At 44.6% G+C, this 19,313-nt stretch overlaps 1 protein-coding gene across 4 annotated transcripts in view; it reads right to left on the bottom strand.

Moving 5' to 3' along the window:
- si:ch211-250n8.1 (uncharacterized) overlaps window positions 1-19,313 on the bottom strand; it is a 222,392-nt gene that overhangs the window by 97,852 nt on the left and 105,227 nt on the right. For all 4 annotated transcript variants that reach the window (XM_063030892.1, XM_063030891.1, XM_063030893.1 and 1 more), the window contains 3 exons: window positions 12,741-12,873; window positions 4,497-4,693; window positions 3,031-3,076 (listed from right to left, as the gene is read on the bottom strand). In XM_063030892.1, the coding sequence (XP_062886962.1) occupies window positions 3,031-3,076; window positions 4,497-4,693; window positions 12,741-12,873 (376 nt within the window). The remainder of the gene's footprint in view (window positions 1-3,030; window positions 3,077-4,496; window positions 4,694-12,740; window positions 12,874-19,313) is intronic.

The following is a 19,313-nucleotide window of genomic DNA, read 5'->3' on the forward strand; positions in this document are numbered from 1 at the left end:
ATCTCTAATTTTTGAATTTTCTCCCCATTTGGAAAATACTCTAGGCCTTTATTCTTTCTACCAAAGTGCATGACTATGCACTTCCATCTACTAAGAGGGAAATGTTTGGTCGAACAGGAAGAAAGGGAGGTAGGAGGGGCCCCAAAGGGGGTCCATGGGAGGTGAGAAAAGAAGGGAACCAGAGTGCAGAATGAAGTGTAGTGCAGGTAGACAATATGGTACAAGGCCGTACTGTGATAGGTTGTGAGGTCAAGGATCCATCTTATTGTATTTGGGGCCCATTTAATTGTCTTATGACAGCAGCTTTCTACACTTGTAAGTTTCCGATGAGTGCTCCTTTATCAGAAGATTGTGTGGAAACACTGAGGTGAGGCTCAGCTACAGAAGGATCAGATTTGGCTGTAAAAATAATGTGAATGGGGAGGTGGAGGTGTCTGTTAGCTGTGGAGTTGAGTGTGTGGCAGAAGGGGAGCAACCTCAGCTGGGTGAGGAGGTAGGGGTTTGATGCTCAGTTGTGTTGAGTGTGGGAAGGGGACTGATTGTTTGCTGTTTTAGGTTGAGTGGAGGATGGGGAGTGAGTGAAGGGATTGGAGTGAGGATAAGGGGGGAGGCAGTGGCTCATCTGGGTTCGACTGGGCTGTCTGGAGACAATCTAACTGGGTTTGGTGTGATGCAGCAGAGGGGAGGGAGAGATCAGAATCAGAATTCGGTTTAACATCACCGGCACACGTTGTGAAATTTGTTAACTTTGTAGCAGCAGTACAATGCAATACAGATAACATAGGAAAAAACTGAATGACAGAAGTATATATATGTATATTAAGTAAAGTAAGATAGGTAATGCAAAAACAGAAATTTTTAATGAGGTGTCAAGGTAGTGCTCATAGGTTCAATGACCATTCAGGAATCGGACGGCAGAGGGGAAGAAGCTGTTCCTGAATCGCTGAGTGTTTGCCTTCAGGCTCCTGTACCTCCTTTCTGATGGTAACAGTGAGAAAAAGGCATTCCCTGGGTGCTGGAGGTCCTTAATGATGGATGCTGCCTTTCTGAGACACCGCTCCTTGAGATGTTTTGGATACTATGGAGGATAGTGCCCATGATGGCACTGACTAACTTTATAACTCTCTGCGGTTTACTTAGATTCTGTGCAGTAGCTCCCCCACCCCCAGTACCAGGTGATGCAGCCAGTCAGAGCACTCTTCATGGTACATCTGCAGGAGTCTGAGTGTTTTAGGTGACCAACCAAATCTCCTCAAACTCCTAACGAAATATAGCTGCTGTCTTGCCTTCTTTATAACTGCGTCAATATGTTGGGACCAGGTTAGATCCTCAGAGATACGGAGGCCCAGGAACTTGAAACTGCTCATTCTCTCCTCTTCAGATCTCTATGAAGATTGCGTTCTCTCGTCTTACTGACATTGAGTGCAAGATTGTTGCTGTGACACCACTCAATTAGCTGGTATATCTCACTCTTGTACGCCCTCTCACCACCGTCTGAGACTCTGCCAACAATGGCAGTGTCATCAGCAAATTTGTAGATGGTATTTGAGCTATGCCTAGCCACACAGTCATGGGTATAGAGAGAGTTGAGCAGTGGGCCAAGCACATATCCCTGAGGTGATCAGTGTTGACTGTCAGCGAGGAGGAGATATTATCACTAATCCGCACAGATTGTGTTTTTCCAGTTAGGACGTCAAGGATTCAGTTGCAGAGGAGGTACAGAGGCCCAAGTTCTGTAACTTTTCGATCAGGACTATAGGAATGCTGGTGCTAAATGTGGAGCTATAGTCAATGAACAGCATCCTGGCATAGGTATTTGTATTGTCCAGGTGACCCAAGGCTGTGTGAAGAGCCACTAAGATTGTGTCTGGCTTGGGCCTATTGTGGTGATAAGCAAATTTCAGCGGGACAGATCCTTGCTGAGGCAGGAGTTGATTCTAGCCATGACCAATCTCTCAAAGCATTTCATCACCGTAGACGGGAGTGCTATAGGCCGATAGTCATTCAGGCAGCTCATACTTCTGTTCTTGGGCACTGGTATAACTGTTGCCCTTTTGACTTCCAGTTGTAGTCGTGAGAAATTGAAAATGTCTTTAGATACCTCCGCCAGTTGGTTGGCACAAGCTTTCAGAGCCTTACTAAGTACTTCCTCAGGGCCTGCCACCTTGCAAGGGTTCACCCTCCTGAAAGTCAGGGATCACAGAATCACTGGGTGCAGCAGGGACCCCCACAGCTGTAGTTTTATTCTCCCTTTCAAAGCGAGCATAAAATGGCTTGAGCTAGTTTGGTACTGAGGCATCATTGCCCATCATGTTGTTGGGTTTTGTTTTATAGTTAAGTAATGGCCTGCAGGCCCTGCCACAGCTGATGTGCATCCAATGTCACTTGCAGCCAGAAATGATTGTGCTGGAGAGTTCCATTTGAAAAGTCAGCGGACCCGATGTCAACACTGACTGCCAATCTAACCATGGCCCACGTATCTTGATCAAATGATCAACTCTTGATCAACTGAATATATTATCATCAACATTTAACCTTACCTTGTTAGTAATCTTTTATCTGGTATCTAATCAAATGCCTTCTACAACCCTGTCCCTTTACCCACCCTGTGCTCTTTCTTATTGTTTTCAATTCTTTGGTTAAGCCCAACTCCACCTGTTCGTTGATCTGGTAATATGGTCATATTCCAAAGCCCCGCTGAATTAATTCAAGGTCACTGTGGAAGATCAGTGATCGACCTGCTGTGTACCATTTACACATCGTGCACCAACATTCGAAACTGGGAGATGTACCGACAGCAAAAAGCACCTGATCACATTTAGTGGTGCAGATTTTTCTGCAGTAGTGTGGTGCACAGAATGGTTGAGAGACATAGAATTTGTTGGCCCTTAAATCTCGTTCATTAAAATGTTAATTTCAAGCCTTTCACACTTGTAGAACAAGAAAAGCTCCAGGTGCAGACTTAAAGCCACTCATTTCACCCCGTGATTAGAAGCACATCAGTGTAGAGCACAGACTAACTGCTTTTACCATTCCAATGTCCGCCTGACCCAAGAATCGCAGCGAATACAGCAACCTGCAGCAGAAAAAAGATTCTCAGCAGTGTGTCCATGCAATCTCAAAATTAAACCACATAAAGTACAGGTCTGTTTAAACCACCTCCCTCCCTCAAGGCCCATCATTCCATGACAGAATAAACTTAGATCGGCAAACACAGGACGCAGCCTCTTACTAATTACCAGTGCTTCCCAGCTGATAAAGACCCAGTTTACATATGAATGAGTGTTTGGGAGACCAGCATATATGAATATTTCGAGCTGCTGTGGGGGACATTGCCTCAAGATTCAGGGGAGAAGATTTAGGACGGAGATGAGGAGAAACCGTTTTTCCCCAGAGAGTGGTGAATCTGGAATTCTCTGCCAGGGAAGCAGCTGAGGCTTCTTCACTAAATATATTTAAGAAACAGTTAAATAGATTTTTACATAGTAGGGGAATTAAGGATTATGGAGAAAAGGCAGGTAGATGGAGCTGAGTTTACAGACAGATCAGCCATGATCTTATTGAATGGCGGGGCAGGCTCGATGGGCTGGATGGCCTACTCCTGCTCCTATTTCTTATGTTCTTATATAGGCATCTTCTGCCATGTGGGAACTCAGTTTGCAGCTTCATTTCTGACTGGTAACACCAGTTACAAAGTGTTCTCAGGAATAGAACAATGTCATAAGCTATGGAGGGCCTGCAATGTTGACCTCGTGGCTGGAGGAGTGTTCATTTATATCTTCTAATACCTCCCCATCCAAGCTCAATCCTTGGTTACCCAAGCTTGCCCATACTGTACAAGTGGACAGTATAGTTAGTAGGAAGCAGCTGAGCTAGTGAGATCTTAGCCTTTTCAGTGGAGACACAGGTTACTCATATCTAACACAAGTTGAATATGAAGAAAGGCTGGATAGATTAACAAGTTTGGAGATGGCAGTTAGCTGCTATGTTTGGCACTCTCTGTAACCTCTTCAGAAAAGTGAGAGAATTCGGGTGAACAGAGAAGGGAATGAAGACAAGAGACTGCCGAATCAGGAATCTGGATCAACAATCAGTGGCTCGAGCAACATGTGTGAAAAGAAAGACATCAGCCGACATGGTGGCATAACGCTGTTACCGTGCCGGTGACCCGGGCTCAGTTCTGCAGCTGTCTCCAAGGAGTTTGTACATTTACTCCGACACCACACGGGCTTCCTCCCATGTTCCAAAGATGTACTGACCTGTAGGTCACCTACAGGGGTGGAATTGTGTGGTGCAAGCTCACTGGGCTGGAAGGGCACATTTCATGTCGAAGACCTGTATTAGGGAAGGGAATCCGTTTTCTTTCCATGATTAAGCCAGATCGGTGATGGAGAAAACCAACCAAGTCCATTGTTATCTTCAGCCCCGGAGGTTTAAAACATGGCAGCAGTCAAGATAATCTATGAGAGTGAGCTTACAGTTGGCTAGTTTCTCACCTGTCATCTTGCAGACTGTCTTCTGACATCTCCTTGTCTGGCTTGTTATCATACTGAAGCTGAAAGTTGGGGATCTCTTTGTGTATCAGTTGGAGATGAGGCAGCAAGGGTCTGTATACTGACCCATCGTGCCATTTCCAGTGAATTATGTGGAAACTTAACGGCTGCCCTCGAAGTCTCTGTAAAACCGTTTGAGCCTGAAGCAACAACAAATGGAAAACATCATGGTCAAAAACAACAGGGCTTTGAAAAAAAATCTATTTGCTCATAAGATGCAGACATCACAATAGGCACTGCCATCTATGACATCCCCAAGGAGGAGATAACTAAGAATCAATCAGATTGGTAACTCTGGGGCCACATATACGCCTGTTTGGTTAAGGGCAGCAGATTCCTTCCCTCAGGGGCACTAGTGAATAAGATGGGTATGTTAATATCTATCTGGACATTTTGATTATACTTGTTTACTGAGACTAGCAACACACATCAAAGTTGCTGGTGAACGCAGCAGGTCAGGCAGCATCTATAGGAAGAGGCGCAGTCGACGTTTCAGGCCGACGTCCTGACGAAGGGTCTTGGCCTGAAACGTCGACTGCGCCTCTTCCTATAGATGCTGCTTGGCCTGCTGCGTTCACCAGCAACTTTGATGTATGTTGCTTGAATTTCCAGCATCTGCAGAATTCCTGTTGTTTACTGAGACTAGTTTTGGTTTCTAACTCCTGATTTAGTTAATTAGTTTAATTTGAATACCCATCTTCTACCGTGGGAATAAAACTCACGTTTCTTTTATCACTGGTTTGTACTTCTCGTTGCAAGTTACTGTATCCCTTTATATTTGCTCTCCCTTCCAAGTTCCTCTTGGATTTCTCCTCTCATCCTTCTTGGAAACCGTAAGACATTTGGCCCATCGAGTCCGCTCCGCCACTCAATCATGGCTTTTCTTCCCCCTGCTCAGCCCCACTTCCCAGCCTTCTTCCCATAGCCTTTGATGCCGTGGCCAATCAAGAACCTATCAATCTCCACCTTAAATACACACAATGACCGAGCTTCCACAGCTGCCTGTGGTAAAATTCAACACATTCAATACACTCTGGCTAAAGAAATTTTTCCGTATCTCTGTTTTAAATGAACACCCCTCTATCCTGAGGCTGTGCCCTCTTGTCCTAGACTCCCCCACCATGGGAAACATCCTTTCCACATCTACTCTGTCTAGGCTTTCACCATTTGAAAGGTTTCAATGAGATCTACCTCATCCTTCTAAATTCCAGTGAGTAAAGAGACCCAGCAAACATTCCTCATATGATAACCCTTTCATGCCCAGGATCATCCTTGTGAACTTCCTCTAAATCCTCTCCAATGCCAGCATAACTTTTGTTAGATGAGGAGCCCAAAACTGTTCACAATACTCAAGGTGAGGCCTCACCAGAGCCTTATAAAGCCTCAGCATTACATCCCTGTTCTTGCATTCTAGACCTCTTGAAATTAGTGTTAACATTGCATTTGCCTTCCTCACTACTGACTCTACCTGCAAGTTAACCGTTAGGGTATTCTGCATAAGGACTCCCAAGTCCCTCTGCATCTCAGATTTTTCAATTTTCTCTCCATTTAGAAAATAGTCTGCACATTTATTTCTACTACCAAAGTGCATGACCATGCATTTTCCAACATTGTATTTCATTTGCCACTTTCTTGCCTGTTCTCCTGATCTTTCTAAGTCCTGTTTCCTCAACACTACCTACTCTTCCACCAATCTTTGTAACGATGAGTTTGAGCACAGAGAGGAAATTAAGAACCTGGTGGCATGGTGCAAAGGCAATAACTTATCCCTCAACGTCAGCAAGAACGAAGGAATTGGTTGTCGACTTCAGAAGGAGTAGTGGACCGCACGACCCAATTTACATCGGTGGTGCGCAACTGGAACAGGTCAAAAGCTTTAAGTTCCTTGGGGTCAATATCACAAGTCACCTGACTTGGTCCAACCAAGTAGAGTTCACTGCCAAGAAGGCCCAACAGCGCCTTTACTTCCTGAGAAAACTAAAGAAATTAGGCCTGTCCCCTAAAACCCTCACTAATTTTTATAGATACACCGTAGAAAGCATTCTTCTAGGGTGCATCACAACCTAGTATGGAAGTTGTCCTGTCCAAGACCAAAAGAAGCTGCAGAAGATCTTGAACACGGCGCAGCACATCACACAAACCAATCTTCTGTCCGTGGACTCACTTTACACCGCACGCTGTCGGAGCAGTGCTGCCAGGATAATCAAGGATACGACTCACCCAGCCAACACACTTTTTGTCCCTCTTCCCTCTGGGAGAAGGCTCAGGAGCTTGAAGACTCGTACGGCCAGATTTGGGAACAGCTTCTTTTCAACTGTGATAAGACTGCTGAACGGATCCTGACTCGGATCTGGGCCGTACCCTCCAAATATCCAGACCTGCCTCTCAGTTTTTTTTTGTACTGCCTTACTTTTCATTTTTCTATTTTCTATTTATGATTTATAATTTACATTTTTAATATTTACTATTTTTAAAATATTTTTAATATTTAATATTTGTAATCCAGGGAGTGGGAAGCGCAGAATCAAATATCGCTGTGATGATTGTACATTCTAGTACCAATTGTTTGGCGACAATAAAGTATAAAGTATAAGGTGTAAGTATAAGTATCTGCCAACTTGTCAACAAAGCTCTATTAAATCATCTAAATTATTGATATACAGCATAAAAAGAAGTTGTCCCAACACTAATCCCTGCAGAACACCACTAGTCACTGGTAACCAACAAGAGGATCCTTTTATTCTCACTCGCTGACTCCTACCAATCAGCCAATGCTCCAATGCATGTTAGTAACTTTCCTGTAATACCATGGGCTCTTAACTTGGTAAGCAGCCTCATGTGTGGCACCCTGTCAAAGGCCTTCTGAAAGTCCAGATATACAACATCACCTTTACCTATACTACTTGTAATCTCTTCAAAGAATTCCAATAGGTTCAGCAGGCAAGATTGTCCCTTAAGAAACACGTGCTGAATTTGTCCTGTCTTGCCCTGTGTCACCAAGTACTCCATAACCTCATCCTTAACAATTGATACCAACATCTTCCCAACCACTGAGATCAGGTTAACTGGTCTATAGTTTCCTTTCTGCTGCCTCCCTTCTTACTTAAAGAGTGGAGTGACATTTGCAATTTTCCAGTTCTCCGGAACCATGTCAGAGTCCAATAATTGTTGGAAGATCATTTCTAATGCCCTACAATCCCTACCGCTAACTCTTTCAGAAGCCTAGGGTGTAGTTCATCTGGTCCTGGTGACTTATGTCTTTTAGGTCTTTCAGCTTTTTGAGCACCTTCTCCTTTGTAACAGTAACTGCACCCACTTCTCTTCCCTCACACACTACAACATCAGGCACACTGCTAGTGCCTCCCAAGTGAAGACAGACGCAAAATACTCATTAAGTTCATCTGCCGTCTCCTTGTCAGCCTTTATTATTACTCCAGCCTCATTTTCTAGCGGTCCTATATCCACACTCATTTCTCTTTTATTTTTTATATACTTGTAAAAGCTTTTTCTTGCCTCCTTGACATTGTTTGCTAGCTTGCTTTAATATTTCATCTTTTCCCTTCTAATGATTCTTTTAGTTGCTTTCTGTAGGTTTTTAAATGCTTCCCAATCCTCTGTCTTCCCACTAATTTTTGCTCGGTTATATGCCCCTTCTTTTGCTTTTACATTAGCTTTGACTTCCCTTGTCAGCCACGGTTGTACTATTTTTCCACTTGAGTATTTCATTTTTGGAATACGTTTATCCTGCACATTCATCATTTTTCCCAGAAACTCACACCATTGCTGCTCTACTGTCACCCCTCCCAGCATCTCTTAAGATCCATTACCAACCTGATTTTCCCAACCTACCTGCATGTTAAAATCACCCATGACTATCATAACATCACCCTTTTGAAATGCTTTTTCTATTTCCCATTGTAATCTGCAGTTCACATCCCAGCTACTGTTGGGAGGCCTGTATATAACTGCCATCAAGGTCCTTTTACCCCTTGCAGTTTCTTCACTCAAACCATAAGGATTCAACATCTTCCAATCCTATGTCAGATCTTTCTAATGATTTGATGCCATTCTTTACCAGTAGAGCCACACCTCCCCCTCTGCCTACCTTCCTATCCCTCTGATATAACATGTAACCTTGGACATTCAGCTCCCAACTACAACCATCCTTCAGCCACGATTCATTGATGGCCACAACATCATCCCTGACCATCTGTAAAACTGCAACAAGATCTCCCACCTTATTTCTTATACTGTGAGCATTGAGATATAACCCTGAGTACTGTATTTGCTACCCTTTTGGAGTCTGCATCTCTAATGCACTGATACTCACCTTGTCGGCTGCAATTTTGTCCTTTCATCTGCCTCCCCTTCCTGACAGTCAGACCTGCTTTTTATCCTATCCTGAGGCCTTTCACTTCAGTTCCCATCTCCCTGCCAAATTAGTTTAAACCCTCCCCAACAGCTTTAACAAACCTGCCTGCAAGAATATTCGTCTGGGGCCTCCTTTACTGCCTCAATTACCATTCACCAAACTCAAGTAAACCTAGACTTAGCATGACCATGTCAAATGTGATTATTTAGAAGCAACTTCATAAAGTGGATAATTGCAAAATACTAGATTGAGGGGAAAGATGATTTGCAACAGTGAAATCTAAGTCCTCACGGGCATATGGGCTTGTGGATTAATTCCCATTAAAATGGTTACACAATATTGCACATTAGTAAAAGGACTCTCGGTAAACAATGTGCTCTGAATGAGAGAACACAACAAATATTTCACATCAGACACTGAACAAAATGATGAGGTTATCCTAGCATTAGAGAGAGATGGACCGATGTACTAGATATAACCTAATGAGTGAAAATAAAAGTAGGCAGCTGGTAGAACACAAAATAATCTGCAGATGCTGTGATCAAAGCAACACTTTCAGTAAACTGGATGAACTCAGCATGTCAGGCAGCAACAGTTAGAAACGATGAGTCGACGTTTCAGGCCGGAACCCTTCGTCAGGACTGAAGAATAAAAGATGGGGAAGGATTTGAAGAATGCTTGTAGCTTCAGTTGAAAGACCGGTAATTTGGAAGACAAAGGGGCGGGGGAGGGGAAGCATTGACGTCATAGCCCTGAAAACAATGGGTGGTAGAAGATGGAGGCAGAACTATGAGGGAGCTGGGGGAGGGGGTAGAGTGAAATAGGGATAGAGGAAGGGAGGGAGAGGGAATTACCAGAAGTTGGAGAATTCTATGTTCATACCAAGGGGCTGGAGACTACCTAGACGGTATATGAGGTGTTGCTCCTCCAACCTGAGTTTAGCCTCATCATGGCAGTAGAGGAGGCCATGTATGGACATATCTGAATGGAAATGGGAAGCAGAGTTGAAGTGGGTGACTACCGGGAGATCCTGACTGTTGTGGCGGACAGAGTGGAGGTGCTCGGCGAAGCGGTCCCCCAATCTGCGTCGGGTTTCACCGATGTAGAGGAGGCCGCACCAGGAGCACCGGATGCAATAGATGACCCCAACAGACTCACAAGTGAAGTGTTGCCTCACCTGGAAGGACCGTTTGGGGCCCTGAGTGGTTGCAAGAGAGGAGGTGTAGGGACAGGTGTAGCACTTACGCTTACAGGGATAAGTACCTGGTTAGAGATCAGTGGGGATAAGGGAGTCGCGGAGGGACCGATCCCTGCAGAAAGCGGAGAGGAGTGGAGAGGGAAAGATGTGCTTAGTGGTGGGGTCCTGTTGAAGGTGGTGGAAGTTGCGGAGGATAGCCACCCACTTCAACTCTGCTTCCCATTTCCATTCAGGTATGTCCATACATGGCCTCCTCTACTGCCATGATGAGGCTAAACTCAGATTGGAGGAGCAACACCTCATATACTGTCTAGGTAGTCTCCAGCCCCTTGGTATGAACATAGAATTCTCCAACTTCTGGTAATTCCCTCCCCCTCCCTTCCTCTATCCCTATTTCACTCTACCCCCTCCCCCAGCTCCCTCATAGTTCCGCCTCCTTCTTCTACCACCCATTGTTTTCAGGGCTATGACGTCAATGCTTCCCCTCCCCCACCCCTTTGTCTTTCAAATTACTGGTCTTTCAACTGAAGCTACAGGCATTCTTCAAATCCTTCCCCATCTTTCATTCTTCAGTCCTGACGAAGGGTTCCGGCCCGAAACGTCGACTCATTGTTTCTAACTGATGCTGCCTGACCTGCTGAGTTAATCCAGTTTACTGAAAGTGTTGCAGCTGGAAGACTTGATGGGAATACCCCAAAGTAATCCTCCAACTTTCAGCTAATTTAGCGTGACCTACCGTCATCATAAATTTGGAAATGACAAGTTCGCTGATGATGATAACATTGCTCAGTTCTATTTGGAATTTCTCAGATAACAAAACATTCTGTGCTCACGTGCAGCAAGGCCTGGTTGACAGTTGTTTTACCAATGTTATTGGGAGCAGACAAACATTGTTAGGATTACAGACAGATCAGCTGTGATCTTAGTAAATGGTATAACTGGCTCAAAAGGGCCAAGTGATCCATCTACTCCTCTCCCTAACCTGTCTGGTCATTGGTGCCAGGCAAGATTTTACTTATACTTTATACTTTACTGAACCAAACAATTAGTACTAAAACGTACAGTCATCACAGCAATATTTGATTCTGCGCTTCCCACTCCCTGGATTACAAATATTAAATATTTAAAATATTAAAAATTAGTAAATATTAAAAAATTACATTATAAGTCATAAATAGAAAATAGAAAAATGGGAAGTAAGGTAGTGCAAAAAAACCGAGAGGCAGGTCTGGATATTTGGAGGGTACGGCCCAGATCCAGGTCAGGATCCATTCAGCAGTCTTATCACAGTTGGAAAGAAGCTGTTCCCAAATCTGGCCATTTGAGTCTTCAAGCTCCTGAGCCTTCTCCCGGAGGGAAGAGGGACAAGAAGTGTGTTGGTTGGATGGGTCGTGTCCTTGATTATCCTGGCAGCATTGCTCCGACAGCGTGCGGTGTAAAGTGAGTCCACGGATGGAAGATTGGTTTGTGTGATGTTCATGATCTTCTGCAGCTTCTTTCGGTCTCAGACAGGACAACTTCCATACCAGGTTGTGATGCACCCTAGAAGAATGCTTTCTACGGTGTATCTATAAAAATTAGTGAGGGTTTTAGGGGACAGGCCAAATTTCTTTAGTTTTCTCAGGAAGTAAAGGCACTGGTGGGCCTTCTTGGCAGTGAACTCTGCTTGGTTGGACCAAGTCAGGTCATTTGTGATATTGACCCTGAGAAACTTAAAGCTTTTGACCTGTTCCAGTTGCGCACCACCGATGTAAGTTGGGTTGTGTGGTCCGCTACTCCTTCTGAAGTCAACTGCCAATTCCCTCGTCTTGCTGACTTTGAGGGATAGGTTATTGTCTTCGCACCATGCCACCAGGTTCTTAATTTCCTCTCTGTACTCAAACTCATCATTACCCGAGATATGGCTCTAAAAGAAGAATCTAGCCAACTCCTTCCTTCAAAAGCATTACATCCAACATCCCAGAGTATCACTGACCAGAACCTTAGTTGGACAAGTTACATAAGCACTGTTTCTTTGACTATACCTCCTAAACTAATGACCTCTACCACTTGGCCCAGTACTGATCACTACACTACACCACTGAATGCACTTGTTGTTATTATTATTTCTACTTTATTCCCTGGTAGCTAGCTAACCAATTTTCTAATCATGCCAGTAAGTTAGATCCTACAGCATGATCTTTTATTGTTCTGCAATAACCTTTAAGATGCCATCTTATCAAATGCTTTCTGGATACCTGTAATATCCTGTTTTCCTTCATCTACAGCACTTCAAAGAACACATTTGGATATGTGTCACAATTCATACGTTGGTACTAGGAACCCTTTCACTACCTTAGCTGATAGCAGTTTCTTGACAAAGATTGCAAAGAATCAAGGTGTAGCCACTGCCAGCTTTATGATATTTGAAGATCAACAATAAATCCTGGTATTGCCACTGACAGCCACATCCCACGGGTGAAAAGAAAGATAATAGGCAAGGTATCCTGTGTGTGAAGGAACTGACTGAATGAGCTATCAATGTGGGCCTGGGCTCTAACTTGGATCAATGGCAGCTACAACAATGACACAATGTATGCCTGATGTTGTTCTTTGGCAATGAACAAGACGTACATACCTCTCCTCCTTTAGCATTTCTCAAAGAAATGCCATTGATTCCGTCGATGATGTCTCCTGCCTGAACACATTCATCAGCTTCAGCTTGACTTCCTGGAACAACCTCCGTTACAAAAATACGACCATCAGTGTACCTGAAAGGCAATGCCAGTTGTCAGTGAGCACAGCTTCACCAAGGGCTCATACAGAGTGTGACCGAAAATCAACAAGTAGTTTTTTTTTACCTCAAGTTCAGATTTGAACCACCACACTGCAACTTCCATTATAGGACCAAATCACAGAACAGTTTCAGCAGAGAAAGGGACAATTTGGGCTTTCATATTCACATCAGCTCTTTACCAGCACAACTTCTAGTTCCACACTAGGCCCTCTCTCTGTAGCTTTGCGAAGTTTTCTCCAGTTCTTTCTCAAATGCCATAATGGAACCCATGTCCACCACCATCCAAACTTCATTCCAACTACACACTTCATTAAAAAAAATCCTTACATCACACTTCCACGATCAACTCCCTTCCCTTTACTTTCCACCTATGACCTGTGTCCTCAACTTCTACTCAATGGGAGCAGCCTCCCACCATTGCCTGGTCCCCCTCAGCATTGTACCTATCTCTACCAGATTTCCCCTCAGCCTGTTCTAAAGAAAACAGACCCTGCATCCTTAATCTATCCTTGTAACTCCAGCCCCTCATCTCAGGACCCATTCTTATGAACCTTTTCTGATCTACTCTGATGCCATAACATCCTATAAAGAGGCAGCTAGAACTGAACACAATGATCTAACTGAGGGTGGACCATTATTTTTATAAAGATTAAAGCATAACATATAACAATTATAAATGTCAAAGCACCGATGAGGGTAGAGATGAGGGCAGGACAACATTGTGAAAAATTACAAGAAAATGGAACCCATCAGATTACCGAAAGAGTGTCTGAGGCAGACTGGGAGGGCTTTGGCTCATTCGGGCTTCAGCAAGGTAAGTGGGTAAGTGGACAAGTGGAGTTCATTTTTTTTTCTTGCATTTTTATTTTTGGAGGAATAAAGGGCATGTCTGTAGGGTTAGTATTTTGCTCTGGGTGTCAGATGTGGGAATCCTGGGAATCTCCCAGTCTCCCAGATGGCCACATCTGCATCAGATGCTCCGAGATGCAGCTCCTGAGAGACTGTGTTGGGGATCTGGAGCTGTGGCTTGATGACCTACAGCTTATCAGGGAGAGTGAGCAGGAGATAGATAGATAGGAGCTACAGGGAGATAGTCACCCCGAGGCTGCAGGAGTTACACAAGTGGGTGACTGTCAGGGAAGGGATGGGAAGAGCTCAGATAGTAGAGAGCACCCCTTTGGCCATCCCCCTCAGTAATCATTACGTCGTTTTGGATGCTGTTGAGGGGGGTGACCTGACAGAGGATGACCACGGTGATCGGGTCTCTGGCACTGAGCCTGGTTCCGTGGCGCAGAAGGGGGAGAAGAATGAGGAACGCGGTAGTCATAGGGGATTCCACAGTGAGGGGAACAGACAGGAGGTTCTGTCAGCCTGATAAGATAGCCGCATCGTGTGTTACCTCCTGGGTGCCAGGGTACGGGATGTCTCGGATCGGGTGCAGAGTATTCTGAAGAGAGAGGATGAACAGCCAGAAGTCTTGGTAAACGTTGGTACCAATGATATAGGTAGAAAAGGGAGGAGGTCCTGAAGAGAGAATTCAGGGAGTTGGCTAGGAAGCAGAAAAGCAGGACCTCCAGGGTAGTAATCTCAGGATTGCTGCCATAGCCAAGTGCTAACGAGCGCAAGAATGGCATGATCAGACATATTAATTCGTGGCGGAGAGACTGGTGTGGGGGCGGGGCTTTGGGTTCCTGGATCATTAGGGCATCTTCTGGGAGAGGTACGACCCGTACAAAAAGGACAGGTTACACCCGAACCCAAAGGGGACCAATATCCTAGCAGGCAGGTTTAACAGAGCTGTTAGGGAGGGTTTAACCTAATTTGGCAGGGGAATGGGAACCAGAGTGGTAGGGCTGAGGAAGGGGAAAACAAAAATAAATCAAAGATAGCATGCAACAGAGACGATAGAAAGGACAGGCAGGAGATGAGGCATAATCACAGCCGGTGGGATGAGTTTCAGAGCAATAGAGGCATGGTACAGTTAAAACAGAAAGCAACAAATGTTAGACTCAAAATGTTATATTTCAATGCACGCATAAGAAATAAAATGGATGATCTTGAAATTCAGCTACAGATTGGCAAGTATGACGTTGTGGCCATCTCTGAAACTTGGCTAAAGGATGGCTGCCATTGGGAGCAGAACATCCAAAGATATACGGTGTATTAGAAAGATAGGTTTGTAGGCAGAGGGTGTGGTGTGGCCCTGTATGTAAGAAATATTAAATCATTAGAAAGGGATGACATAGGACCAGAAGGTGTAGACTCTATGGGTTGAGTTAAGAAATGGCAAGGGTAAAAGGACCCTAATGGCAGTTGTATACAGGCCTCCAAACAGCAGCTAGGATGTGGATTACAAATTACAGAGGGAGATAGAAAAGGCATGTCAAAAGGGAAATGTCATGATAATCGTTGGGGATTTTAACATGAAACTGGATTGGGAAAACCAGGCCAGGACTGGACCTCAAGAGAGAGAATTTGAAAAATGTCTAAGGGATGGCTTTTTAGAACAGCTTGTTGTTGAGCCCACTAGGGGATTGGCTGTGCTGGATTGGGTGATGTGCAATGATCCAGAGGTGATAAGAGAGCTTAAGGCTAAGGAACCTTTGGGGAACAGTGATCACAATATGATCGAGTTCACTTTGAAATTTGAGAAGGAGAAACTAAATTCCAATGTGTTGGTATTTCAGTGGAATAAAGGAAATTACAATGGCATGAGAGGGGAACTGGCCAAGGTTGAATGGAAAGAGACACTAGCAGGAAGGACAGCAGAGCAGCAATGGCTGAAGTTTCGGCGAAAAACGAGGGAAGTGCGAGACAGATACATCCCAAATAAGAGGAAATTTTCGAATGGAAGGAGGACACTATCATGGCTAGCAAGTGAAGTTAGAGTCAAAGTAAAAGCAAAAGAGAGGGCATACAAGGAAACCAAAGCTAGTGGGAAGATTGAGGATTGGGAAGTTTTTAAAAACTTGTAGAAGGAAACTAAGAAAGTCATTAGGAAGGAAAAGATGAATTATGAAAAGAAGCCGGCGACTAATATCAAAGATACTAAAAGCTTTTTTTAAGTTACCCCTTAGGGTAACAGAGAGTTGAGGGTAGATATAGGACCAATAGAAAATGATGCTGGAGATATTGTAATGAGAGATGCAGAGATTGCAGAGGAACTGAATGCATGTTTTGCATCAGTCTTCACAGTTGAAGACATCTGTAGTATCGGACATTCAAGAGTGTCAGGGAAGTGAAGTACGTGCAGTGAAAATTACGACTGAGAAGGTGATCAGGAAGCTTAATGGTCTGAGGGTGGATAAATCTCCTGGACCTGATGGAAAGCACCCTTGGGTTCTGAAGGAAGTAGCTGGAGAGATTGTGCAGGCATTAACAATGAACTTTCAAGAATCGATAGATTCTGGCATTGTACTGGATGACTGGAAAATTGCAAATGTTACTCCGCTATTTAAGAAGGGTGGGAGGCAGCAGAAAGGAAACTATAGACCTGTTAGCCTGACATCAGTGGTTGGGAAGTTGTTGGAATTGATTGTTAGGGATGAGATTATGGAGTACCTGGAGTCACATGACAAGATAGACCAAAGCCAGCATGGTTCCTGAAAGGGAAATCTTGCCCGACTAACCTACTGCAATTTTTTTGAGGAAATTACAAGCAGGGTAGACAAAGGAAATGCAGTAGACGTGGTGTATTTGGATTTTCAGAAGGCCTTTGACAAGGTGCTGCACATGAGGCTGCTTAGCAAGATAAGATCCCATGGAATTACAGGGAAGTTACTAACATGGGTGGAACATTGGTTGATCGGCAGAAAACAGAGAGTGGAAATAAAGGGATCCTATTCTGGCTGGCTGCCGGTTACCAGTGGAGTTCCACAGAGGTTGGTGTAGGAACCGCTGCTTTTTACGATGTATGTCAATGATTTGGATAATGGGAGTAATGGATTTGTGGCTAAATTTGCCGATGATACAAAGATAGGTGGAGAAGCGGGTAGTGATGAGGAAACAGAGAGCCTGCAGAGAGACTTAAGATAGTTTAGGGGAATGGGCAAAGAAGTGGCAAATGAAATACAATGTTGGAAAGTGTACGGTCATGCACTTTGGTGGAAGAAATAGACGGGCAGATTATTATTTAGATGGGAAGAGAATTCAAAATGCAGAGATGCAAAGGGACTTGAGAGTTCCTGTGCAGGATACCCTAAAGGTTAACCTCCTGGTTGAGTCAGTGGTGAAGAAGGCAAATGCAATGTTGGCATTTATTTCTAGAGGTATAGAATATAAGAGCAGGGATGTGATGTTGAGGCTCTATAAGGCACTCATGAGACCACACTTGGAGTATTGTGTGCAGTTTTGGGCTCCTTATTTTAGAAAGGATATACTGACATTGGAGAGGGTTCAGAGAGGATTCACGAGAAAGATTCCAGGAATGAAAGGGTTACCGTATGAGGAACATCTGGTAGCTCTTGGGCTGTATTCCCTGGAGTTCAGGAGAATGAGGGGGGATCCCATGGAAACATTCCAAATGTTAAAAGGCCTGAACAGATTAGATATGGCAGAGTTATTTCCCATGGTAGGGGAGTCCAAGACAAGAGGGCACGACTTCAGGGTTGAAGGATGTCCAATTACAACTGAGATGTGGAGAAATTACTTTAGTCAGAGGGTGGTAAATCTGTGAAATTTGTTGCTACAAGTGGCTGTGGAGGCCAAGTCACTGGGTGCATTTTAAGGCAGAGATAGATAGGTTCTTGATTAGCCAGGCATCAAGGGGTATGGGGTGAAGGCAGGGGAGTGGGGATGACTAGAGGAATTGGATCAGCCCATGAATGAATGGAGGAGCAGACTTGATAGGCCAAATGGCCTACTTCTGCTCCTATATCTTATGGTCTTATGGAAATGAGTACTGCATTTCTTGTTGCAATTTCTAGTAAAATTATAAATTTAACCTCTCAATCTGGTGCTAGAAGATCTAATATTTGGTTGCAACACACACAAAGTGCTAGAGGAACTCAGCAGGCCAGGCAGCATCAATGGAAATGAGCAAACAGTCAATGCTTCAGGCTGAGACCCTTCATCGGAACTGGAAGGAAGATGAGAGGTCAGAATAAGATGGTGGGGGGAGGGGAGGAAGAAGTACAAGGTGATAGGTGAAACCAAGAGGGGAGAGAGGGTGAAGTTTAAGAGCTAGGAAGTTGATTGGTGAAAGACAAAGGGCTAGAGGAGGGAGAATCCGACAGGAGAGGACAGGAGGCCATGGAAGAAAGGGAAAGGGGAGGAGCACCAGAGTGATGGGCAGGTAAGGAGATCAGTTGAGAGGGAGGAAACAGGAAAGGGGAATAGTGAAGAGGTGGAGGCAATTACCAGAAGTTCGAGAAATCGATGCTCATGCATATGGAATATAAGGTGTTGCTCCTCCAGCCTGAGTGTTGCCTCATCACAGCAGTAGAGGAGGCCGTGGACTGACTTGTCTGAATGGGAATGGGAAGTAGAATTGCAATGGGTGGCTACCAGGAGTCCCATTTTTTCTGGCGGATGGAGCGTAGGTGCTCGACAAAGCGGTCTCCCAATCTACATTGGGTCTCACCGATATACAGGAGGCCACACCAGAAGCACCAGATGCGGTAGATGATCCCAACAGTCTCACAGGTGAAGTGTTGCCTCACCTGGAAGGACTGTATTGGGCCCTGAATGGTAGTGAGGGAGGTGGTGTAGGGGCAGGTATGGCACTTGTTCTGCTTGCAAGCATAGTACCAGGAGGGAGACCGAGGGTAGGGACGAATGGACAAGGAAGTTGCATAGGGAGTGATCCCTGTGGAAAACGTTAAGTGGGGGGTGGGGGAGGAAATGATATGCTTGGTTGTCGGATCCCGTTGGTGATGGCAGAAGCTAGAGAATTATGTGCTGGACGTGGTGACTGGTGGGGTAGTAGGTGGGGACAAGGGGAACCCTCTACCTGATGTGGTGGCGGGAGGATGGGGTGAGGGCAGATGTGCACGAAATGAAAGAGATGCGGGTGAGGGCAGGGTTGATGGTGGAGGAAGGGAAGCCCCTTACTTTGAAGAAGGGCATTTCATTAGTTCTTGAATGAAGCAGATGAGGTAGAAATGGAAGAACTGAGAGAAGGGAAAGGCAACTTTACAAGTGGGAGGTTGAAGAGAGGGCCCAGGCAGCTGTGAGTATCAGTGGGCTTATAGAGATATCAGTAGATAGATTGTCTCCAGAGATTGAGAAATCTCTCCTTTGTCTACCCTGCTTGTTACTTCCTTGAAGAACTCTAACAGATTTGTCAGGAAAGATTTCTCTTTACAGAAACCATGCTGACTTTGACTTATTAGACATAGACATATGGAATGCTTGGGTTAGACATAGACATAAGACCATAAGACATAGCAGCAGAATTAGGCCATTCAGCCCCTT

Source organism: Mobula hypostoma, chromosome 22 (genome assembly GCF_963921235.1).
Source record: "Mobula hypostoma chromosome 22, sMobHyp1.1, whole genome shotgun sequence".
NCBI lineage: Eukaryota > Metazoa > Chordata > Chondrichthyes > Myliobatiformes > Myliobatidae > Mobula > Mobula hypostoma.